At 38.7% G+C, this 27006-nt stretch overlaps 1 protein-coding gene across 4 annotated transcripts in view; it reads left to right on the top strand.

The window, feature by feature from the left end:
* LOC127657353 (protein phosphatase 3 catalytic subunit alpha-like) overlaps nucleotides 1-27006 on the top strand; it is a 172087-nt gene that overhangs the window by 107470 nt on the left and 37611 nt on the right. For all 4 annotated transcript variants that reach the window (XM_052146101.1, XM_052146112.1, XM_052146104.1 and 1 more), the window contains exons 3-5: nucleotides 25122-25246; nucleotides 25404-25515; nucleotides 25950-26095. In XM_052146101.1, the coding sequence (XP_052002061.1) occupies nucleotides 25122-25246; nucleotides 25404-25515; nucleotides 25950-26095 (383 nt within the window). The remainder of the gene's footprint in view (nucleotides 1-25121; nucleotides 25247-25403; nucleotides 25516-25949; nucleotides 26096-27006) is intronic.

Here is a 27006-nt window from a genome sequence, read left to right on the forward strand (position 1 = left end):
CAAAACTTCTCTCATACCTGTTCAGCAAATGCTGTTTTGAACTCACGCTGGCCTGGAACCTTTGACACGTCTGTGTGTATTTTGAATTCTCCACTGTAATGTGATCTCACTAAAGAGCCCTTATCATATCTGTTCAGTGAATGCTGTTGTCGAACTCATGCCAGCCAGGAGCCTCTGTCATGTCTTGTCAACATCTAAAAAAAATTGTTTTGGGGTTTCATGACCCTCGCAGAGGGGTAATTGGCACGCCAGCAATGACGAGAGAGGAGTAGACTATTATATTTATATACATTCTGCATCTGCATACCAATCTACATCTTGATGTAATCCTTCCTCATGATTGTGTAGCGTGTTTTCATGAGCTGAATTGGAGACTCAACAAAAAGTTATAATGTGACAAGACCGCAGTATAGGAGAAAACTTAAACCCACATCGTGGGGTTCAAAACTCTTTTCAAGTCTATTAAAAATATAAATTAAACCTGGAAATGTTTTGGATTTTGCAGGTGCGATTCACCGAAAAGGGCGAAATTGTTGATCGCCTTGTGATGCGTGAATGGCTTTCATACGCAGTGCGAGTCTCGTGCGAGTCACGAGTCACATTTTAATAGTGTTAAATTTTAATACCTCCCATTCAGCTCATGAGGATTACATCAAGATTAGAATGCAGGTCAGGTGCAAAAAACATCACATAAATAAAATAGCATGCTCCTCTCTCACTGTTGCTTGCGTGCTAGTGATTACGTGATTACAATGACATAATATAAGAAATATTTAAGTTTCCACAGAATTCCAGTAATCAAATAAGCAATTGTGTGACATTAACTGTGTTAACTTGTTTTGTACAAAAGGACAGGTTTTCTTTCATTAAAGATACTCTGTGAAAATTAACACGCAGGAACGTGAATATATCATACAGTAGCAGTTTTAACCACCACGCAATTGGGTGGGATCCTGGACATCGGAAAAATGTTGCTTTGGGTACTCGTGTGGTGCGAATACGCTGTTGTCAGCATTCTCAGAGCGATTCATGTTAGAGGTCCGCCTGATTTTAAGTTTGTTTTTCCATTAAGATTTTGTGTTCGGGTTTGTAATTTATGAAAAAATATACAGTCCTTCCAAACTTGTTTCGCCCACACGCTCTCACTCACATATGCACAAACAAATGTGTTTGGGGCCATTCACACAAACTTGTTTTTGCGTGTGTCTGCATTGTTTTTCCAGTGTTTTCCTTTGTAAACACACTAGATGAACATCCATAACTGCTGCACCACGTCTCACTCTTTCTTCAGTGTCTCATGCAGATCTGGCATATTTTTAGACTCTTTGTCAAGTTAAAAATAACTTCAGGTCACAAATGCATGTCGAGACACGTGCGTTCTGTTTAATTTATTGTGCCACATCTTGATTGCCGTCGGCACAGCCATTGACCAGGAAAATTTTAAAATGTCACTTCATGTCACAAAGGTTGCCGACCCCTGCTGTATATACACTCACTTAGCACTTTATTAGTAACACCTGTAAACCTACTTATTTTTGTGATTATGTAATCAGCCATCGTGTGGCAGCAGTGCATATAATTCTGTACATAAGGGTCAGGAACTTTTGACTGTGGCATGATTTATGGTGCCAGACAGGCTAGTTTGAGTATTTCTGTAACTGCTGATCATCTGAGATTTTCACACACATTCTCTAGAGTTTACTCAGAATGGGGCCAAAACATCCAGTGTGCGGCAGTTCTGCGGGCGGAAATGCTTTTTTGATGAGAGAGGTCAACGGAGAATGGCCAGACTGGTTTGAGCTGACAGAAAAGCTACAGTAACTCAGATAACCACTCTGTAAAATTATAATGGGCAGAATAGCATCTCAGAATGCACAACACGTCGAACCTTGAAGCGGATAGGCTACAACAGCTGAAGACCACGTCGGCCACTTTATTAGGATCATAGTATTTCTAATAAAGTGCTCAGTGAGTGTAGTTTGCATCTGCTGCACACTTCAAATATGAGCGTTTGTGAATGTGTGCCAATACTGACTGATCATACCTTTTTAGAGCTCATTGACTCATACAATGACAATTGTTTGACAATTAATCAGTATTACCGCGAAAGCCATAAATCAGACAATCAATCATCATAATCGCAATTATTTCTTTAACTATTAATCATCTGCTCAAATAAATGAGAAAAGAACCATAAAATGATCATAAACGTTAATGTTTTTTTACTGTGACTGTACATGTATCTGCTTATTATGTCTTTTATATTATTGAGAACTGGTTAGGTTTAGGCATGGTGGTGGGGTTGGATGCTCAGAAATATCTAGATAATTGTATAATGTAAATAAAATTGTTGTGACTACATTTCAGTTCCACCGCTCCCTATACGCATATTACGCAGTCTGCGTAGGGCACCAACTCCCTGGGTCCACCGGCTGCCCTTCCTCGGACGTTACAAGTGTTTCAAGAACCCGATAGCAGTTGCGGAACACAGATGATCACCTCACACTCCCACAGTTTTTATCAGCTGAACTGTTGGATAGAGATGAACATTGAAGATTTGGGCACAACAGTGACATGCTATTTATAGATGAAACTTAGAGCTGTCAATCAACCACTTTAATAACTGCTTTGGATCACCTGCATTCATTGGGATTCCACTCTGCACTACACCTGAATGACTGACTGTCTGTAAACATAATTACACACAATTAAAGCTGGAGAACTGAAACTATTCATGAAGACAACATGACATATGATAGCATGACATGATAATCTTCAGACAACGATCCTGTTGTCTGAGTTTTGCTGAAAAACATGGTTTATCGTTATTGAATGATAAGAAAAGTCCTTGTAGGATACACGTTTCCTCATAGAAACTGATATATGATGTCACAGTATCTGTGAGCTCATCCAGGTCTGTGGCTGCAGCTTCATAAAAACTCCAATCAGTGCATTCAAAGCAGACTTGTAGTTTGTATTTCTAGCTCTGCTTCGTTGGTCCAACTCTTTACAGTCCTTACTATAGGGTTAGCTGATATTAGTCTTGGTCGGGAGAAGATGAACCAGGCAGTGATCAGAGAGTCCTAAAGCTGCACATGGGACAGAGCAATATGCATAATTTAAAGTGGTGTAGCAGTGGTCAAGTATTTTTCTGTCTCTAGTGAGGCATGTGATGTGTTGTTTGTATTTGGGCAGTTAACATGTGATGTTTGCTTTGTTAAAATCCCTAAGAATAAATAATAAGTGAGTCCTGGTGTTGTTGCTCCATGTCTGTGATGTGATCAACCAGCTGTTGCAGTGCTGTGTCCATGCATGCTTGACTTCAGGTCAGCCTTCAATGCTATCATGTCTGATTTTCTCTCAACCGAATTGACCCAGCTCTTCTTGCCCACCCCGATCTGTCGATGGATCATCAGCTTTCTGACAGATAGGTAGAAGCTAGTAAGACTAGGAAAACTCACATCTGGGAACCTCACTATTAGCACTGGTGCTCCTCAGTGATGCATTCTCTCTCCATTGCTCTTCTCACTATACACGAATGACTGCACTGCATAGGACATCTCTGTCAAGCTCTTGAAGTTTGCAGACGACACCGCAGTCATTGGCCTCATCCTCAGTGGTGATGTGTCAGCTGGCTGTCTGGCGGTCACAACAACCTTGAGCTGAACAAGCTCAAAACAGTGGAGGTGAGAGTGGACTTCAGGAGAACCCACCCCCCTCCTGAAAATCACTGTGGCAGCAGTGGAGTCATTCTGGTTCCTGAAGTGGGACACCCACATAGTCTCCTTTGTGAAGAAGGCTCAGCAGAGGTTGTACTTCCTTTGCCAGCTGAGGAAGTTCAACCTGCCACTACTCAGCCGTTAATGATTCTGTCCTTTGTACATGTTTAACTGTCTGGTTCAGACAGACGGAAACTACACCAGACAGTCAGGACTGCTGAGAGGATTATTGGTGCCCCCCTGCCCACCCTCCAAGACCTGTACATCTCCAGAGTGAGGGAACATGCAGGTAGAATCACTCTGGACCCCACACACCCTGCCCAATCCCTCTTTAAACTATTGCCCTCTGGCCGGCGCTACAGAGCACTGAGCGCAAGGACATCCAGGCAAGAGAACCGTTTTTACCCTCAGGCCATTTTCCACATGAACCATTTGCCTTCAGGACTCCCCCATAGTGCAATAATGTAAATAAATATCTCATATACATATGTAAATTCACTCATAATTAATTCAATAACTGTACATACCCCTACCTTGCACATATATAACCACTTGCACATGTACATACGTCATTCTATGTTATATGTCCTATTATTTGTATGTCTATTGATACTCTTACCTTGTTTTATACTCTGTGACTCACTGTAATTTTCTGTTTGCACTTGTTTCTCCTATCACCAAAAAAGTATTCCTTGTGTACGTGAGAACTAGGTTTGAAATGATTAGTTGACGTTATTGATGAAGTCGACAATAAAAATGTTTTACTAAAATTTTAGTTGTTGAATAGTCATTTGATCTCATTTAATGTAACATGATATCATATGAAACCGATGGCTTGCTAGAGCAGCACAGCAGCTCAAGTCTGATTGAGGAGAGGAAGAAAACGGCTCACAGTACAGACGCAGTCCAAACTTTCCAAACAGTCAAAAGTTTATGTAGATTGCTAAGAATGGGGGAATTATAATGCAAATATACAAAATAAATAAATATAGAAGCACTGTCATAGTGAATTTACTCTGACTTGCATGTCAGAGCGTCTTAAAAGCAAACAACCTGCCGTTATATCTTTAATGCATCCTTTATTAAAGTTCAAAGAAAATGAAGATGCCGAAAATGGCATTTCTCTGTGAGTCTTCTTCGCATGAAGTGGGAGAGATTAAAATTGCACCAGCTGATTCACACTCTAGCATGAGGACACTCATCCCTTGTGCACATTCGCTGCAGCTAGATTATAACGTGATGGCTTGCAACGTATTGAATCATAATGTACTGTATGTGTCATGATGCTCTATTAAGAAGAGATATTGTTTTTTTTTTGGTGAGTTAAAGATGGATCGAAGTGAACATAAAGGTAGCCCATTATACAATGGAACTAAATATTTTTTGATTATGGCTTGTTTTCAAAAATAATAACAGTTTTTACCTGCAAACCATTTTTCACATGAACCATTTGCCTTCAGGACTCCCCTATAGTGCAATAATGTAAATAAATATCTCATGTACATAAAAGATTTTTTTGCAGTGAATCTTTTTTATGAATTAAACTTAATAATAAAAAATTCAGTGGATGTAATTTAGAGGTATTTTTAAAAGATGAGTTTGTCCTCTATTGTTACTAAGCATCTTTAATGAAACCTAAGTCGAGGCACAAGCTGAATAGTCAGTTAAGAGCTAATGATTAATCATTGCAATAATTGCCTGAATAGTCAAATAATCATTAAATTAGATCAATTATCGAAATAATCTTTAGTTGCAGCCCTAGTGAGAACACTTGGCAATAAAGCTCATTCTGAAGTTTGGTTAACAAGCTCATAGACTATAAACACTACTATAAACAACAGTCATATATATACATGCATGACAGGATGGTACATATGATCTCTTCACCATGCACATATGAGAAAAGAGATTATGGCAGGGAACATCTCAGGAAACTACACACTCAATCACACAAGATTAGCCTAGATTTGTCAGTGACAAATAGTAAGTATCTTCCAAAAGCTCTTCTCTTTATAGAACATTAGAAGCCTCTTCTCTATCATTGACTACTAACTGACTCAATTGAGAGTTCAGATCCAGTGTGTGCAGTCTTTCAAGTGCCGTTCACTTGACCTAACTGTTTTATCCTTAATGTCTGGGTTCCTGTAATGGCATTAAGCACTTGATATTAAGTCGACCTGTTTAGGCCTTGGATGTAAACTGGAGACAATAAATGAGCCTTGTTAAATGATGTCTGCCACAATTAATGGTGTGTTCTTAGTGGAAATGACAAATGGCTGAATGTTAGCTTTTGTAGCTGAAATGAGAACAGCCCAGAGGCTGAAACTAAAGTGGCTTTCACATATACTCAATTTGGTTGTTTTTCCTCAGCATCTGTTTTAATAAAATATATTAGAACTTCTGATTTACATATGGCCAAAAAATTTTCACTGATATTAAAGTGATATCATATGAAACCGATGCAGCTCAAGCCTGATTGAGGAGAGGAAGAAAAATGCTCACAGTACAGACGCAGTCCAAACTTTCCAAACAGTCAAAAGTTTATGTAGATTGCTAAGTATGGGGGAATTATAATGCAAAAATACAAAATAAATAAATACAGAAGCACTGTCATAGTGAAATTAAGCAGAGCCGAATCCAACATTCCACTTGCATGTCAGAGTGTCTTAAAAGCAAACAACCTGCCGTTATATCTTTAATGCATCCTTTATTAAAGTTCAAATAAAAGGAAGTGGGTCCTTTCTGAAAATGGCATTTCTCTGTGAGTCTTCTTCGCTTGAAGTGGGAGAGATTAAAATTTCACCAGCTGATTCACACTCTAGCATGAGGACACTCGTCCCTTGTGCGCGTTCGCTGCAGCTAGATTATAACGTGATATCCCATGAGGGGGAAAAAAACAAACTACCCCAAAGGGGACAAAAGGAATCGGGCAGAGGGAAACGGGACCGTCCGTACAACACTGGAACAGGAAGGTGACGGGATGACTGAAATTTTGAGGAACAATAAACAGGTCTGCATAGATAAGATTAAAAGACGACTATCTCTTACAACCCAGGCATACAGCGCAAAGTGCTCACAGCGCACAGCCACGGCCACGAGAGACAGTCACAAAGACAGACATAAGTTATCGACGCGAGTGCATGCAGCCAGATGACACAAGCACAGTGCACCCACATCAATAACAGACAGACAAGGAGTATGGATGTCCAGGTCATGACACAGACCGGAACCAAACTAGACAGGAAGTCAGGACCCTGACACCATACTATAGACATGAAACACAACAGAAAGAAGTGTGTGGCAGGGAATAAAACAGAGACCATGCACTCACACAAAGACAGACATGGGTGGATAAAACTGACTGACAATGTGACTGGAACCGTGACATAATCAGGATGAAGAAGGAAAGATCATGTGTTTACATTGTATTATGTCATTATTGATTACGCTAAAGTCATTCCAGTATCAAAAAAGTAATCCATGTAGCTTGTGCATCATATTCCTAGTCTTATGAAGGCATATAAAGAGATGCATGAGAAACAACCTAAAATTTAAGTCTGTGAAAATCTTGTCATCTGTTGTGTTAATGAGCGCGATGAGAGAAGCTTGTTGACAGTTATCACTTGGAATATGTTGCACATGCCAAATAGAATACTTTTATTAAACTTTTAGATAAATTTGTAAGCAGTATTCACTGCCATTGTATTTAAAACACAGACCATGATAGTCATAAAAAATATGTGTTCCACATAAAGTCATATGGATTTGAAACAACATGGGTGAGTAAATCATTTTGGGGTGAACTATTCCTTTAAGGGTCAGAGAGAAGATGGAAAATGGTCATGAAAAACAAAATTATGTCAGTTTTTATCTCAGATCATTTTATTATCATTAAAAGTTATGTTAAAAAATAAGTTAAAAAAACATATATATCAAATTGATAATCCCCATTTAGGGTACAAAAAATATCATAAATGTGCAGATGCAAAAAAGATTCGCCTGTTCAATGTGTTGCAAAAGCAAAGCAAGATCTTTTAACCTTTCCAAAATGCTTTTTGTAGCCCTACCTCTTATCAGCATGATTGCTCATGTAAGTAGTGGAGCTAATGGATAATATACAGTATGTATGCAATAATATAATGCACACATGCAGTTTAGAAGAGTTTGACATGAGGCACCTCACTGGGCAAATCTCCTGTGATAACCTCTGAGATCACAGTAATTAGACTTTTCTGGATGGAATAAATTAAGGTTTAAACCTCACATAGAGTTGCAAAACCCTTGTAAAATGTATAGAAATGGGAAATTGGCCTAATACTTTCTACTTTCTTTCATTTTTTCTTTCTTTCTTCACAAGATTGCAAGTACAAGACTATGAACTTGCCATCTTTAATGAGAGAATTAACTACAATGATGTAATAGAATTAAGAATAATGGTAGAAACTTTCCTGTGTACACATCTGCAATAGATTGCCCCGGCTGAAGAAGTGGCCATGCCCCAAACTCACGCTATGAATTTAGCTAGAAAAGGATGGGTGGAGCTAAGGTAGCTGCTTAAAATATAAACATTGATGTTTTGATATTGCCTGGGACCCTTAGTGTTTAGTGTGTATACTTTTCACAAACACAGGAATGGCTTACTTATAGTGTCAATGAAAAATAAACTGGGATAGTAGAATGAGTTTTGACATAAAAAAAAAAAGTGACATACTTCACCTTTAAAGTGGACACACTAAAAAAAAAAACATGTTTTAGCCTATTTAAAAGATGTATGCATTTGAATTTCATAACAATGTTTAACAAAATGTAATATATATAAAGCATAAACACTGATCAGCCTCAACATTAAAACCACCTGCCTAATATTGTGTAGGTCCCCCTCGTACATCCAAAACAGAGCCAGCATGCATATCAGAATAGCATTCTGAGATGATATCCTTCTCATCACAATTGTACAGAGCAGTTATCCAAGTTACCATAGGTGTTGTCTGTTCAAACTAGTCTGGCCATTCTCTATTGATCTCTCTCATCAACAGAACTGCTGCTCACTGGATTTGTTTGTTTTTGGTGCCATTCGGAGTTAATTCTAGAGACTGTTGTGTGTGAAAATCCCTGGAGATCAGCAGTTACAGAATTACTCAAACCAGCCTGTCTGGCACCAACAATCATGCCACGGTCCAAATCACTGAAATCTGAAAAAAAACATTCTCCATTCTGATGGTTGATGTGAACATTAACTGAAGCTGCTGGCTCATATCTGCATGATTTTATGCACTGCTGCCACACAATTGGCTGATTAGATAATTGTATGGATGATTGTTGGTGCCAGATGGGCTAGTTTGAGTATTTCTGTAACTGCTGATCTCCTGGGATTTTCACACACAACAATCTCTTGAATTTTCATCCAGTGACCGGCAGTACTGTGGACAAAATGGAGAATGGCCAGTCTAGTTCATACAGACAAAGTCTACTGTAACTCAGAAAACCGCTCTGTATAATTTTGGTGAGAAGAATTTCACCTCAGAATGCTATTCTGAGAAGTGGGTTGGCGCTGTTTTGGCGGCACGAGGGGGAGCTACACAATATTAGATTAGTGGTTTTAATGTTGTGGCTGATCAATGTATATACATGTGTACATGTACTTACATTTAACCTGCAAAGCTCTGCCCCTTAATTATCTGTAAGTTGCTATCTCTGACATGCTTTCCTAGCAGAAATGACTAAAGTGGTCGACTAAAAATAGAAAAGCCTAATTCTTTAGTGTTTTTAGTTGCATATAGAATACAGTTTTTTTATTATTTATTTATTCATTTTTGTAACTTTAATTTATTGCCATTTGCATATATAAAGTCAAATAATAAAGTCAAAAGTTATGTTTTCAGTAAAAAGGATATTTCATAAAAAAAAATGTAAGAAGTTTTGCATTTGTTACTTTTAAATAATATATATGAATGTTTATGTGTTTGTTTGCGATTTTGTTGGTGAGGAGTGCATTTTATTTATTTGTATTTTAATTGTGCATCTGTATACTAGGTGTAACGCATCTGTGTGTGTGTGTGTGTGTGTGTGTGTGTGTGTGTGTGTGTGTGTGTGTGTGTGTGCTTGTGCCCCTGCAGTGGCCTTATGTAGGCTAGTGGGTGGATGTGTTGTGTAATGTGTTTCACCCACACTCTGGCCTGCTGATAGGTGTGCAGTCAGAACGATCTCTTGCCTTCCCTCTTATGTACTCCCACTCTCTCATCACATGTAGAATCTGGTCGTGACTCCCGCTGTGCGTGAGTGTGTGTGGTCTTAACTCTGGTTTGACAATATGTATTACACAACCTGCTCCACTCTTAGAAGAAGTGCATTTCACTACCAAACTATAAGAGGATTTAGCACTCCAAATTCCTGTTTCTGGTACTTACACTACACCCTTTCACTTTCTTTCATGCTATGCTCTATTCCCTTGATTAAAGAGATAGTTAACAAAAAAATGAAAATTCTGTCACAATTCTCTCACCCTCATGATGCTCCAAAACCATATGACTTAATTTTCTAAGGAACACAGAAGGAAATGTTAAGCAGAATGGTAGGGACTGATAGCATCTGTCCCTACCGTTGATATTGTGAAAATATGACAGTTCCTTGCAAATATGACTACAATGCAAAAGTTGCAAAGCTCAGTTGAACTTAATTGGTTTGCTGTTTCCATGGTGATGGTAACATTGGTTTGACTGCTATTTTGCTAAAAGATCAAACAACGTATTTTAGGATGACGATATGAAAAATCTAAACTTTCATTATGAAATTAACTGAATTATGTGAAGTAGAAAACTCATTTTCATGCAACTGATTGTAACGAATGAGGTCGGAGTCAGACAAGGGATGAGGATCCAAATGCGGGTTTATTGATTAAAGGAAACAAACAGGCATGAATAAACAAAACTACCACGATGGGCAAATGAAAACAAAACACGAAAACACAGGAACTGGAACACGGGAACGAGCACAAACTACGTACAACAGCATTCAACGACAGACAAGGACTAAACCAAAAACCAGGATATAAATACAAAAACATGGGAAAAAGGGGCCAATGAACAAACAGAACACAAACTAGGTGACAAGGTGATTAACAGAAACCAAAGGCAAATTAACAAGGGCAGGTGGAAACAATGACCAGTGAACACGAGTGAAAACAAGACTCTTGGACGGTCGAGGCTTCAGGCGCTGGCTCTTGGACGGTCGAGGCTACAGGCGCTGGCTCAGGGACGGTCGAGGCTACAGGCGCTGGCTCAGGGACGGTCGAGGCTACAGGCGCTGGCTCAGGGACGGTCGAGGCTACAGGCGCTGGCTCAGGGATGGTCGAGGGCTCAGGCTCGCTCACAGTGACATGCGAGGGCTCTAGCTCGCTCACCGTGGCTGACAAGGACTCAGGCTCGCTCACAGTGACATGCGTGGGCTCTAGCTCGCTCACCGTGACATGCGTGGGCTCTGGCTCGCAGACCGGGGCTGGCGCGGGCCGGGAGGCGGAAGCCCGTCTTCTCTCCCTCCTCCGGGCAGACGAAGTGGGCCGCGCTGGCTCATGGAAGGCGACTGGCGACGCTGGAACGCTGTTCCTGGTCGGCGTGACTTCAGGCTCGCTGGCCAGGGCAGGCGTAGGCTCTGGCTTGCAGACCGGGGTAGGCGTGACAGGAGGAGCCCCGGACGGCTGAAGGGTCTCCACAGTGGGTGGAGAGGTAGGGTCCTTCTCGGCGAAGCCCACGGTGTACAGCGAGCTGCAGACCAGTAAGGTCACCTCTAGGAAGTCGTGGAGAGTCCAATTACGCGTAGCCGGCGGCAAACGCTCCCTGAGCGAAACGTGTAAAGTGTCCCTGAAGAAAACCACCAGGGCTGAGTCCGGGAAGTCCGTGAACTTCGCCAGCGCGAGGAAGTCACTGATGTGGTCTTCAACAGGGCGGTCCTCTTGTTTGAGGCTGAGCAACCGGTAGTTGGCCCGAATAACCGCTGGATCCATTGTGTGGTCTGTCGTTCTGTAACGAATGAGGTCGGAGTCAGAAAAGGGATGAGGATCCAAATGCGGGTTTATTGATTAAAGGAAACAAACAGGCATGAATAAACAAAACTACCACGATGGGCAAATGAAAACAAAACACGAAAACGCAGGAACTGGAACACGGGAACACAGGCATGGAATAAACAAAACTACCACGATGGGCAAATGAAAACAAAACATGAAAACGGAACACAGGCATGGGAGCGAGCACAAACTACGTACAACAGCATTCAACGACAGACAAGGACTAAACCAAAAACCAGGATATAAATACAAAAACATGGGAAAAAGGGGCCAATGAACAAACAGAACACAAACTAGGTGACAAGTTGATTAACAGAAACCAAAGGCAAATTAACAAGGGCAGGTGAAAACAATGAACAGTGAACACGAGGGAAAACAAGACTATGGAGGTACAAGGGTGACAAAAGTGAAAACTAAGGAATAACAAAAGTGACAAAATTACAAACAAAGGGCAACAGTGAGACAAGACAGGGTAACGTTACACTGATTAATGTTTCTGGCAAAATCAATGATTGTTGACAGAGTAAATCTTTAAGGTAGCCTGAGGTTTTGACTGATGTTCCTCCATAACGGGGGTTCTTTAACTTTCTCGTCCCAGGACCCAAATTGGAAATTTTGTGTTTACCTGGGACCCACACTTGCAAAATTGGATTTGCTATATCCTTTCATGTAATCACTTTTTTATAACTAAAATAACTGTGATATAGACAGACTCTTACAGAAATTGAATTAAACATTTAAACATGCACACAAACATGCACTCTCGGACTGTAGAAATAAAGAATTAAGTATGTTGATATTGATCAAATCAATTGCATCCATTTTGAACTGGAAAGCAACATATTCTGTATCAATAATTGCAGTAGCAGTTTTGGTAGACAACAGTGGTTGCCATGGTAAAAGGTCAAACATTAGTGAATAATAATTTCCACAGAACAGATGAGATCAATAAATTAGTGTCAAGCTGACCATTATTCGTTATACTGAACTGATGTCTTTATATTTATTAAAGATTGAACTTGGGTTGTGACTCGTAGTTTAAGAAACGCTGCTCCATATTACTGTTTTGAAACAAGAACCATTTCAATAGTGTATGGCTTTTGACATATTTATATCTCTTACAGTGGTTCATAACTGGTGGGTCGTGATCCAAAAATGAGTTTCAAGTCTGTTCTGATTGGGTCATGGACAAGAGGAAAAACAATGCTAAATACAAAATGTTATAAAATGCAACTATATAATCATACACCGTTAGAATAGCAAAATAAATGTGCTTATCAGCTTTTGAGATTAAGTAGAAAACTCTTCCCTTATTATTTTTTCTTTGTCAAAGGCTGTGCATCCACTCAAACAATTGGTAGATGCTGTCACGTCAATCTGTGGATAGATTGCTGTCATGACCTCATCATTAAAAACAATTAACAAAACTACAGGTTCACTTACAACAAGAATAAATATGGGTTGTTCCAGCCACCAAATGTTTTGTGCAGAAAATTCATTAAAAGTTAAGCGATAATAATAATCAATAATTGTGCATATCGTTGGGCCTGTGCAGTTCATGGTATCATTACTACATTTCAGTTTGCAAATTGCATTTTAAGAATGATTTTTTTATTTTGTATAGTGATGCACAGATGTATGAAGCACTTCCCACACAGAGGTTACTGCCAAACCAAGCAACTTCCTATTGGGCAATTGGAATTCGTATGTCAAAGTTCACCAAACAATTTTTTTATAAATTTGTCCCCTTTTCTCACAATTTGGAATACCCAATTCCCACTACTTAGTAGGTCCTCGTGGTGGCATCTTATCACGTGGCTAGCTGTGTATGACACCACAGAGACTCACAGCATGTGGAGGCTCATGCTTCTCTCCGCAATCCACATACAACTTAACATGTGCCCCACTGAGAGCGAGAACCCCTAATCGCAACCACGAGGAGGTTACCCCATGTGACTCTACCCTCCCTAGAAACCGTGCCAATTTGGTTGCTTACGAGACCTGGCTGGAGTCACTCAGCAAGCTCTGGATTCGAACCCATGACTCCAGGGGTGGTAGTCAACGTCAGTACTCGCTGAGCTTCCAGGCCCCAAAGTTCACCAAACTTGAACACTATGCGAAATCAGTGATGGGAAATTCTTCTGCACCAGAAGTCCATTGCACAAAATAAACGATTGCACGGATTCTTATTCAAAATCTGGTGCATTGCTCTTTTGGTGCCATTCTTGATGAAAGTTATAAGCAGTCTATACTATTGAGCATCTACATCAGAGATATTATTTGTGTGTAGCACCCACATATCATGCACTGCTCTGACATTGGAAAACAGCAGCACATCATGATAGCCTGCGTGCATGCTATGAGTGTATGTCAAATGAGCAGCTTGCGTTCACTGAAACACAGACAATATATTTACTGATTAAATGTAGCACTTTGCAATTTACAAAGCTATTGCTTAAAATAAGAGACTTTAAATAAAATGCACGAGTCATATGAACTACTTTAATGGTCATATTTTTGTTCTTTTCTGTCATTTTTGGAACTTGACAATAACGACCATGACTAACACACGATATGGGTTTTGTATCAGACTCGTCAGACCGATACCCAATTCGGTTCAAAAGCTTGGCATTGGAGCCGAAACCGATCCTGGTACCAGATAGGTGCATCCCTACTTTTGTATGATTGTAAGAATTTTGTATCAGTTCTTTCAAAAATGACCAAACTTGATTTTAAATGACAAAAATCATTATCCTGTGCATAATTTTACCATAAATGTACTTCATAGAATTTGCTTCAGAGGTCCAAGAGTCACAATCAAAGTCACAATTTTAAAGAGTCTTCCGTTAAAGGGCAAGTTTACGGCCGGCGTGTCTGAGGAAAGGGGTCTCATAAGTCTACTTAATCGCAGTCTCTTCTTCAGATATTAATTGGGTGATTCTAAAAGGCATTTGACATACTGTCCTGGTCACAAGGGAAAATAAATACTCAGACACTGCCTTGTGTGCAGGTAAATACATTTGCAGATTAAAGTTTGTAAATCTTCAACAAGGAACCAATTTGTATCCAACTGACAGAATATGTCATGGTGAGAGGATGGCTGAGGTCTCTTGTGTGCTGTCCCTGTCTCTCTCTCTCTCTCTCTCTCTCTCTCTCTCTCTCTCTCTCTCTCTCTCTCTCTTTTCTTCTTTGTTTTCTTCACATACAAAATATATTTATAGATGTAGATCATAAGAGTGAGAAATATGTAGATGTAGAGCATATGAGTGTAGCCAAAGTGAAATGTAAGGATGGGAATCATAAGGAATTTTACTATTCTTATTTCAGTTCCTCTTTATGAATCCGGTCCATTAAAGTTTCTTTTAGTAATTTTGCAGAAGATATATATGGAAACAAGAAATGTGATTCTTAAAAGTCTGCTGCCAAATGATGAATTATGTTCAACAGAATAGATATAACAATTTACAAATGAATTTCGCATCTAGCCTAAACGTACAGACCAACAGATATTTGTTTTGAGTTGAACATGACAGTGATTCAGATTAATTCCACCCATCGACTGATTCATAAGTGTTAATTCACTAAAAAGGTTTGGCTCAAAAGAGTAATTTGTTAAGGAATAGTTGTGCAGAAACTTTCCCGTTCAAACCCTAGTGGAAAGGCACTTGGATGGTAGTGTATTTGTACTTTGAGAATCGATGAAACATTTGCTTAAGATGTTTTGCTACTCAACAGTGATTGAGTAGTCTCGTTCCCAGCTGTTATTTGTTGCACAATGAGGTCTGGATAAAAAGAAATCTAATATGGGCCTTGGGGTTGACCTGAATACCAGGAAAAGGAAACAATAGGACTAATTTCTGGCCTGTGGTTACTGCTGCCCTTTAATAACTGCTAGCACAAGTAACCTATTTCAAACTGTGCAATATTTGAGCACAATTATTTTTGAGGAGAATTAAGTTGCGGTCATCCTGGGGGTATAATATTTTATATTTAATTCCCTGTAATGCGTTTGATTTTAAACCTGCTTTCACTTGACTCAAATGGAGATCTCATCCCCTTCTGTCTGCACCGGGCAGTTGTACAGTGGCCTGGATATTGAAGGGAGGAATTTCAATAAAAACATTCCACAATGCACCTGGAAAAGTTTGTCAATTAAACTTCTGTTCTTAAGATCTGTGCTGGATCCACTGGTTCTTCTATTCTTACTGCTATAGTGGAAATAAATTCAGATTTGAACAGTGGGTAAGTGTAACACGATTGGTTTTTCCAATGAGAGGTGATTGTGCAAAAAAAGGGGGTTAACTTTAATTATTAATTCATAAGGTGCAGTCACATTTACTTTTGCACAGAGAAATTCCACGGGCTAAGAAGGCATGGGCTGACGTTGAGCGCGTTTGAAAAAAATTATAATAATTGCCAAGCAGCCTTTTTTTAATGATGCACTTTATACACCGTGAGAGTGATATTAAAAAGAAACTCACCACTAAAATGATATCCAAGTCCATTTTGAATATTCAGTTTAGCGGTTTACGAAGCACTGCCCACACAGAGGTCACTGCCATACCAAGCATCTTCCTTTTGGGCAATGTGGCAAATTCGGCTGTCGAAGTTCACCAAACTTGTACTCCACACGATGGGAAATTCATCGCGTGTGTTCCAATTGAGATGACTGTATTTCGCCCATGGAATTTTGCCGTGCAAAGGTGAACTTGACTGTGCCTATACAGAGAGTAAACAAACTGCTCCTTTAAGCTGTTGAAAAGGACAATTTGAGAGTCAATCTGTTAGTAAGTACGATTGTCCATCTCAACACCAACTGTATGAATGTTTGAGAATTTGATCTTGGTGCATGCAGTGCCATAATAATATACAGTATATCTCTGTTTGTTTGAATTACCAAGAAACATAAACTCTCATCATATTGCAGTAGTGCAAAATACTTAGCCCTGGGGAATGCCATGTCATCACATTTCTATGAATAGGAAATAAAGAAGGAATGACTAATATCGCTGCTGACTTGATGTGCAAGCAAAGCGTTTTGAGCATTGGCACAAGTGTAATCAAAAGAGAGTGCAAACTGTCATTGGGGGGCCTGCAGCGGGAGGCCGAGATCTGGTAATTTGATACGGACATTTTTACAAGATGTGTGAAAATACTGATTGACTGCAGAGATTAATTAGCAGAGAAGAGCCACTTCTATTAAATTAATGTGAAGAATTGGAAAGATTGGAGCTCTGAGCGCCCAACACTCAAGAGACGTAGAAAGTAAGTCCTGCCTTACAGTTAAAAGAGCCAATCACTTTGTAGATACAGACATTGCCTGTCAATCAACTCGGGAACATTTTTGTTGCGTAATTTGAAGTAAAGAAGCACAATTTATGAAAGTATTGCCAGATTTTATTACTGGTTTGATATATGTTCTTTGATCATAATCTTTACCAGCTGTTTTGGAGATTTTGGTCTTTCTCCATTCAAGTAGATAGGAGCTGTACTGGCATGACTGGAAATAGCTGAGAGCATTCCAAAGATGGCCGACAGTGGACTGACTTGCTAGAAAGACTTTGTTGACTGTATGAAGGAGAAAGACAGTTTTCTAAATGGAATGTGCATCCCAAATTGACACCGTAATTGAACCCAGATTTCCACTCTGTTACCATGAAGAAAATTACATCTCGGTGTCTCTGCATAACAATGTGTTGCGTCAGTCACAGCACCGTGCTGTTGCTCACTAACATCCTATTGTCTTGAGATTGATATTACATAAGTAGTTTTAGAGGTGTATGTGATCACCAACATAGTTGGATTGGATATTCTTAAAGGAATTGTCATTATTCACTTATTCATTTATGTCATTCGAAACCTGCATGCTGTTATTTTTTCTGTGGAAAAACTGTTGAAGAATCTTTTTGCAGCTCTTGCCTTACAGCGATAGTTCATAGTAACCTGAATGTCAAGTTTGAAAATAGACAACAACAACAAAAACACCATAAAAAAAAACCATAAACTTCTCATATAAGTAGTCCAAATGACCCTTGCGGTACATTTCAAGTATGCTGATGCCATTCGATAGCTTTATGTGAAGAACATGGTGAAATTTCATCTGATTTCACTAATATTCTTCCCTTTTAAAGCTCAGCACATCAATGTCATAGTTGTTCCTTACACAAAGCTATTGTTTGGCTTTGGAAGACTTGGAATATAGTGCATGGACTACTTTGATTTACTATAGCATTTAAACTACTATATTTTCATTGTGTTTTGTCCTTTTTGGAGCCACTGTAAACTGTTGTTGTATGGCAGTAGCGTAAAGATTCTACAAAATTCTACTTTTGCATTGCAGAGAAAAAACAAACATCTGGAAAGCTTGCACGAAAATCAAACATTGCAATAAACATTGCAATCTGCATTACAAAAATCTGGCCATTGTGTCCACCAGAGTTTACATTTGACTTAGACACCAATAACATGTAATAGTATTTGGTTTCATTTTATGTTTACGTCAAAGCACAAAGGCGTCAGCATACAGGATGCATGATGCAAATTTTCATGTAAAGCATAGCTAGGGATGCCTTAAAGCTCATAAAATAGCACATAGCATGTATTTTTATTAAAGGTGAAGTTTGTATTTTATTTTATTTTTCTTATCCCTGCTCAATATACAGAGATAACTATAAGTAACTCTTTGGTAGGTTGACTCAACCACTGCCGTGTGTGTGGGGTGGAACTACAGTGGATATAAAACGTCTACACACCCCATTTAAAATGCCAGGTTTTTGTGATGTAAAAGAATGAGACAAAGATAAATCATGTCAGAAATTTTTCCACTTTTAATGTGACCTATAATGTGAACAATTCAATTGAAAAACAAACTGAAATCTTCGTGGGGGGAAAATTCAAATTAAAAACCTTACAATAACCTGGTTGCATAAGTGTGCATTCCCTCTTATAGGTAGGTAGGTAGGTAGGTATACTTTATTGTCCCACTGGGAAATTTGTTTTGGGCTCACGAATACAACCACTGCAACACCAGACATATAAAACAAACAAAATGCAAAAAAAAAGAAGAAAAAAAAAAAGGTTTACAATCAAGTAGAGTTCTGTCCTTTCTTGTCCCACATTTTATATATTGTTCAAAACCAGGCAAGAACAGTTCCAGCTTGCATTGATTAAAATCACCTAATATAAATACGGGAGCCTCTGGTGAGCACTTTAATTGTTTGTGAACACAGTCCGCTATACACTCTGCTGCTCTAACTGCATTTCCACTAGGAGGGACATAGACCGCACAAACAACGACGCTACCAAACTCCCTTGGTAGAGAAAAAGGTCTCATTTTCAAGCACAGAACTTCAGCATCAGGACAGCAGATTGTGTCCTTAATTGTGTACTGTTTACACCAAGCGTTACTCACATACACAGCCAGACCGCAACCTCTGATTTTCCCTGACTGGGCATTCCTGTCCGCCCTCACCAGCGAGAATCCTTCCAGCCCCAGAGCAGCGTCCGGCACATCCCGATGCAGCCATGTTTCCGTAAACACCATCATACTTGCAGTGCGATATTCAAAACATACTTTGGAGTTTGCTCGAAGTTCCTCCATTTTACCATGCTGTGATCTGGCATTGCATAGTATCATCGATGTTAAAGGTGGTCTACTTCCTCGTCGTCGGAGGCGTTGCTGTATTCCACCTCGTTGACCTCGTCTCCTATGCCTTCTATTGCGTTCAGATGACGACCCCACACAACCAGGCAGATTCAGAGGAGGAGGCCCAACATGGCGAAGCCAACTGGGGATGTGGCTGTGTTCAGAATTAACCAATCACATTCAAACTCATGTTAAATAGAATTCATTACACACCTGCCATCATTTAAAGTGACTCTGATTAATCACAAATAAAGTTCAGCTGTTCTAGTAGGATTTTCCTGACATTTTCTTAGTTGCATCTCAGAGCAAATGCCATGGTCCGCAGAGAGCTTCCAAAGCATCTGAGGGATCTCTTTTTTGAAAGATATCAGTCAGGAGAAGGGTACAAAAGAATTTCAAAAGCATTAGATATACCATGGAACACAGTCATCATCAATTGGAGAAAATATGGCACAACAGAGACATTACCAAGAACTGGACATCCCTCCAAAATTGATGAAAAGACAAGAAGAAAACTGGTCATGGAGGCTTCCAAGAGGCCTACAGCAACATTAAAATAACTGCAGGAATTGCAAGTACATGTGACAACAATCTCCCGTATTCTTCATATGAATGGGCTATGGGGTAGGGTGGCAAGACGGAAGCCTTTTCTTACAAAGAAAAACATCCATGCCCGGCTGAAATTTGCAAAAACAAACATCAAGTCTCCCAAAAGCACGTGGGAAAATGTGTTATGGTCTGATGAAACCAAGGTTGAACTTTTTGGCCATAATTCCAAAAGGTATATTTGGCACAAAAACAACACTGCACATCACCCAAAGAACACCATACCCACAGTGAAGTATGGTGGTGGCATCATGCTTTGGTGCTGTTTTTCTTCAGCTGGAACCGGGACCTTAGTCAGGGTGGAGGGAATTATGAACAGTTCCAAATACCAGGCAATTTTGGCACAAAACCTTCAGGCGTCCATTAGAAAGATGAAGATGAAGAGGAAGTTCACCTTTCAGCATGACAAAGACCCAAAGCATGCATCCAAATCCACAAAATCATGGCTTCACCAGAAGAAGATTAACATTTTGGAATGGCCCAGCCAGACCACAGACCTGAATCCAATTGAACATCTGTGGGGTGATCTGAAGAGAGATGTGCACAGGAGATGTCCTCGCAATCTGACAGATTTGGAGCACTTTTGCAAAGAAGAGTGGGCAAATATTGCCACATCAAGATGTGCCATACTAATAGACTCCTACCCAAAAAGAGTGCTGTAATAAAATCAAAATTTGCTTCAACAAAGTATTAGTTTAAGGGTGTGCACACTTATGCAACCAGGTTATTGTGAGTATTTTAAATTTTTCCCCCTGAAAGATTTCAGTTTGTTTTTCAATTGAATTGTTCACGTTATAGGTCACATTAAAGGTGGAAAAAGTTCTGACATGATTTACCTTTGTCTCATTCTTTTACATCTCAAATACCTGGCATTTTAACAGGGGTGTGTAGACGTTTTATATCCACTGTATCTGTTTGATTGCCAATGGAAGACAAAGCTAGTGTTTTTGGTGTCACATAAATGACATACTTCACCTTTAAGAACTAATTGCAAGAGTGCATATTGCACAAATAATTTTTTTTAATATTTTTTTTCCCCACTCATATGGCTTTAAAATATATTCCAAGTGACAGACAGATAGATAGTTAGATAGACAGACTTAATGACAGATTTATGGATAGATAAATAAATAGATGTTTTAGACAGTTTTTCCATTTAAATTAGTTTTTGCAGTAAAATTAATCGTCTTTCAGTGTTCTGGACAGGTACACAGAAGTTCTTTATTTCTTCTCTTCGGGCGTGAGTTTCTAGAGGGTCTGAGCACAGGGGCGCACACACAGAGAGAGAGAGAGAGAGAGAGAGAGAGAGAGAGAGAGAGTATAGAGAGAGAGAGAGAAGTATAGAGAGAGAGAGAAAAGTATAGAGAGAGACTCCTGGATGAGCTGGGGATTTATTGCCTTGCTTGAAGGCAGAGCATCAATGGTCAAAGAGATTTCCCGAAGGGGAATTAGAATTTTCCTCATCCTGTACATCCAGAGCTCACATCAGCAAGCTACCTTCCCCTCTCCACCTGCTCTGTAAGGGTGTCAATAACAATATTACAGAATATATGACCAGGGGCCAGCACACATTGTTTTTTACACTGTTTTTCAACCCACATAGTACAGATTTATTTATTATTCATAAAACAAGAGGCCAGGTGACACATTTTATTTGAAAAGCCTGCAGCACTGTTTGGCAGAAACAAGATTTATTCTACTGTGCCTTTCAAAACAAGATGAAAATGTGTAGCAAGGTGCACACCTCACAGAGGATGCATTAAATTGCTAAGATTGAAAGTAATTGAAACATTACAGTAACAAATGTATAATGTTGCAGTTTACTTTCTTTTGAAAGTAAATGATGCATTCTTCAAAATCTCTGTTCATCCAATAATCCGCTACTTGCATCAATGTAATTGGTCGGCATATACTGTGCATTAAAGCTGATAGTTTAGGACCTGTGAGGAATCTGTTTCTCAAATTAGGGACTGATTTACTTGTATTCTTGTACATACTCTTTCTGTCCCAGTTTTGTTTTTATATATATATATCAAAACAGAAGTACATAGAATAGATTTCATCTCTCAAAAGAACAATAGATAAATGAATATGATATATATTATTTGTTTGTTTGGGGGGTTGACTTGTTAATGTAAAGTAACTTTACTGTACAGTAACTACAAAAAATCAATACCGAACTTCAACACTTTATTGTAATTTTCACAGACAAGTAGCAGAACCATTTTAACCATTCAGATTAGGGCTGCACGATTTGGGGAAAATGTCATTTGCAATGTCAAATGCGATTATTGAAGCTAATATTGCGATATGCGATATAATAAACAAATGGTAACATAAGTCAACTTGCTTGGTTATCAAGGAAAATGCACAAATAGATTACTGATAATGCTGAAATGTGTATTTCTCAACTCAAACATACAAACTAGCAACAACAACTATAAATGCAGTGTTTTCTAATTAAAATATTTTTACAAAATTAAATAATAACATCTTTGCATTACTGCAAACTAGTTTTTTTCTCTCAATATTACACCTAAATAAAATGGAACAATAAATAAGAACATACAAATAAATTTCATGAAATTAAGATTGTTCAAACAAACAGGGACATTTAATCAGGATGTAACGTACTTTCTATAAACTCTTTTGAAAAGGAAACTGGATATAAAAGTGTGGTTCACTCAAACCACTAAAACTGTTTTTGTTGTTGCTTTTGTGTTTTGTTTTTTTAAATGACCAACTGGTTTTTCCAAATCCTCTTTCTAAAAAGTTCTACTTATCGCTGGTACCTCTTGTCCAGTGTGTGCATCATTTTCTGAAATCCCACTTTGCTAACGGTGCATCATGTCTCTTTATTGTCATATGGCGTCGACACATCTGTAATTGTGCTTTGTTTTGTTTGGCTTACTAGGCTTTTTGATGTAGTTTTAGTCAATGAAAACTGTTGACATTTTAGTCATATTTTAGTAACATTTAGTCATATTGATATTTTAGCCACTGATCACTGTAAACATTTTATCCATAAGAGTATTATTGATAATCATTTGTCAAACTTGTCTATCCAAATATATATATATATAATATATATACACACACACACACACACATTTTATTGTTGTTATTTTAGTGTTATTTTTCACATAAAATTGATCTTATCATGATGATCTCATCAATGATGCTACACGTTGCAAGCTGCAGACAGCGGGGTTGAGAGACGAGCGTCTCCGTGTTAGAGTGTGCATCAGCTGGCAGAACTTTATATCTCTCCCGGTCTCGACTCCCGCTCAGATTGTGTCTCTTCCGTGACTGGTTGAACCTCTAACCACACCGAGAATGACAGTTTTGGAGTTTGTGTTTATTTATATGGCATAAACCATGATGAAATAAAGATATATCGCCAAGCTATGATCTGTGTTATTTTTTCTGGCCACCAGTTCAGTGTCGGTCTGCTCGGCGTCCATGTAGAAAATGGGCAAACAGCTCTCGGAGAGAATGGGCTGTCACGTCCACACATGCACTTATTTATTTAATATAATCGCACAGGCTGACATCACGATTGCGATATGATTAATCGTGCAGCACTAATTCAGATAAAAAGAAATAGCACGTTAGTACTAATTTAATATATTAAAGGAGTTCATAAGGAATATTTGACACATTATTTTCTTAGTAGACTGGAATAATGGCATCTGAAAACTGGACTTTGCCATCATGGATAAAATTTTATTTTATTTTAAATAAAAAAAATAAAAACACTTATTTCAGATTATAGAGATTATATCTTTGTAATGTATAACCACATTACACTTAAGAAATACAAATTCTTAGTCGAAACTTAACATTCTGAACACAGTTTTTCTTTTTCTTTTTGTTCTTAAAAAATTAATTGCCAAATCTACTGGATATTTCCCTTAATTTTAATGAATGGGCATTTGCTGTCAGACATGCTAAACCACTCCCCCAGCATTGCGCTTGTGTGTATGTCAAGACTGCAGAACAGACATTCTCAAAGACGAAAACCAATTCAAACGGCTCAGCATTTATTTGAGCATTAATGTATATTTGTGGATGGTGTTCTGAGCAAAGAAACCCATATATTTGTGCATTCTTCTGGTGTGTGGATCTGTTGTGTGCATGTTGGGATTGGTTGCCCATGGATTCCCATGTGCAATTGTCGTGAATGTGTTCTGGCAACTCAAGATGGTCAACATTGCGCAACCACAGATGCAGAATATTCCAGGCATTTATGTGCGGAACCCACAAAGCTTTCATTGGATATTTAATATAGAAAATATATAAATACCCCCACCAAATGTAGCCAGTTTGAATAGAAACACCATTCCCCCATGAAATTCACTCAGTACAGCCCTGCGTACAGTATAGAATTCAACATAGAGGACCTGTATGTTTTCTGAAAACAAGTCTTATTTGTTTGCACAGTTTTTCCTCTCAAGTAAATGTATCTTGTTTTAAAGAGGCCCTATTATGCTTTTTGGAATTTTACCTTTCCTAATGTGTAATATAGCTGTTTGTGCATGTAAAAGGTCTGCAAATTTACATAGCACAATGTCCACGCCAAAGGGAGTTACTCTCCAACAGAAAGCACTGCGCCTGAACTGCCTGAAATGTCTGGTTTGCAGTCCAGCCATTTATTCCGTGACTTGGCTTTGTCACTATGTAATTCATTTGCATAATGCAAGTAGCTAATGGCTACTTTGGTTATGGTAAGGGGCGTTACATTTCAAACACATGCTCTAAGCGGTTGACTAATCAGAGCAGACTGGGTTTTTCAGAAAGAGACAGCTGTAAAGAGACAGGAGCTAAAACAGAGCATTTCAGACAGAGAGTGAAAAGAGTGTTTTATTAACATTAAAGTATGTAAACCTCTATTAGACCCCCAAATTAAATTATGAACCTGTAAATGAGCATAATATGGGCTCTTTAAGGATGTTTAGATATTTTTACTGAAAAACAAGACAACAATACTAATTCAAAATCATTTTTGAAGTATAATAATCATGACGATGCTAGAATTATTCTGTAGAAATGCACATAGTAAAACTTTATTTTGTGTCTTTTTGTCTAGTATGTGGAGACATCCATGGGCAGTTCTTTGACTTGATGAAGCTCTTTGAAGTAGGGGGCTCACCAGCTAGCACACGGTACCTTTTCTTGGGAGATTATGTGGACAGAGGATATTTCAGTATTGAAGTAAGTCATTGCTATATAAATAATATGCTTTTTTCTTCCAACTTATACTTTTGATAGTTAAAAAAACATTGACTTAAAATCTGCACACTAATGCATAGTATTCATACAATATATTAAATCTAATCCCTCTGTGTTACTCTTGTTTTTGTGTCCACAGTGTGTGCTGTACCTGTGGGCCTTAAAAATCCTTTACCCCAAAACACTGTTTTTGCTGCGTGGGAACCACGAATGTAGACATTTAACAGAGTATTTCACTTTTAAACAGGAATGTAAGTATGCTTGCCACCCACATGACCAATTAACCAGAACACATATAACATTCTTGTTTGGGTTTTGCAAGACATACATTTTTAAAGTAAACTGTCATCCATAGAAAAGTAAACTGGGCCTGTTCTGGTCACAGATCATTTTTCATCCTGCCACTCTTTTTTTCGGACATTTCTAGTTAGATGTAAAGCCACTTCCTGGCACAGTGTTTGATGTCAGAAATGTTATTGGCTACCTTAATGTTTACACATGTCAGAACTATTGCTCTTGGATTAGAGACAGGAAAGCCTCCACCCCAAATTAAAGCTGTGTAAGTGTTTAGATGACCTTTTTAAGACTTTCCATCTTTGGTCTGCACACTGTAGCATGTGTGTTGATGTTTGGGTCATGTTCTTTTCCCTGCCTCTCAATCGGTCATCTTCCTCCATCCCGACAGGTAGAATTAAGTATTCTGAGCGGGTGTATGATGCGTGTATGGATGCCTTTGACTGCCTTCCTCTGGCAGCGCTCATGAACCAGCAGTTCCTGTGTGTGCATGGAGGACTGTCGCCTGAAATCACAAACCTCGATGACATCAGGAAAGTATGTATATTACAGAGCAGTGTTAAACCAACCTTTGATTTATTATTCCATTAGCACCTGTTTTTGGTCATAAAGGGTCATTTTTTGAACACAAATGTTATTGTACATGTGAATATATTTGTAGGCAATTTATTTTATTTTTTTCTTAATTTTGTTGCCTTAAAGTATTGTTTGTTTTTGTTTTTTAAATCAAAAAGAGCCTGTAGGAACAAAAAGAGACTGTAACTGTAGTCCCTCTCTAGAAAATGACCTTAGCACATGGTCAGACTTAAGCCAGAACAAACAGTGTTCTCATTGAACAAGGCCTTTTTTGAATGCATTGTATTCCACAAAGTCTTCCACTCAGAAGTGAATGCTTGTCAAAGCACAAATGAGAAACAACTTTGATTTATCCAGACAAAAAAAAAAGAAAGAGAAACAAAGTTGGCTTTTAAGGCAAAGTCATAATAACCTCATAAGTGATCAATTTGGAAAATTCCACATAGGCAGCAACTCAGTCCAAACTTATCAGTTGAAAGTCTCCTTTTCCGGTGGAGGAAAACGCCATTCCTAGTGTGGAAGAGAGGCGTACACATATTTTTCACTTTAACTAAAACTTAGTAAATGTGATTTTCTGGCCAAATAGACCATGATAGTAACTAACTAATTTATTGATCGTCATGTCCAACTAGTGAGCAACATAATTTTAAGACTCACATGTCTTGGCAAGCCTAGGACTGAAGGATTTATTGTGTGTGTGTGTGTGTGTGTGTGTGTGTGTGTGTGTGTGTGTGTGTGTGTGTGTGTGTGTGTGTGTGTGTGTGTGTGTGTGTGAGCATGTATTTATCACTTTGTGGGGACCAAATGTCCCCATAAGGATAGTAAAACCCGAAATTTTTGACCTTGTGGGGACATTTTGTCGGTCCCCATGA

Source organism: Xyrauchen texanus, chromosome 2 (assembly GCF_025860055.1).
Source record: "Xyrauchen texanus isolate HMW12.3.18 chromosome 2, RBS_HiC_50CHRs, whole genome shotgun sequence".
NCBI classification, from domain to species: Eukaryota; Metazoa; Chordata; class Actinopteri; order Cypriniformes; family Catostomidae; genus Xyrauchen; species Xyrauchen texanus.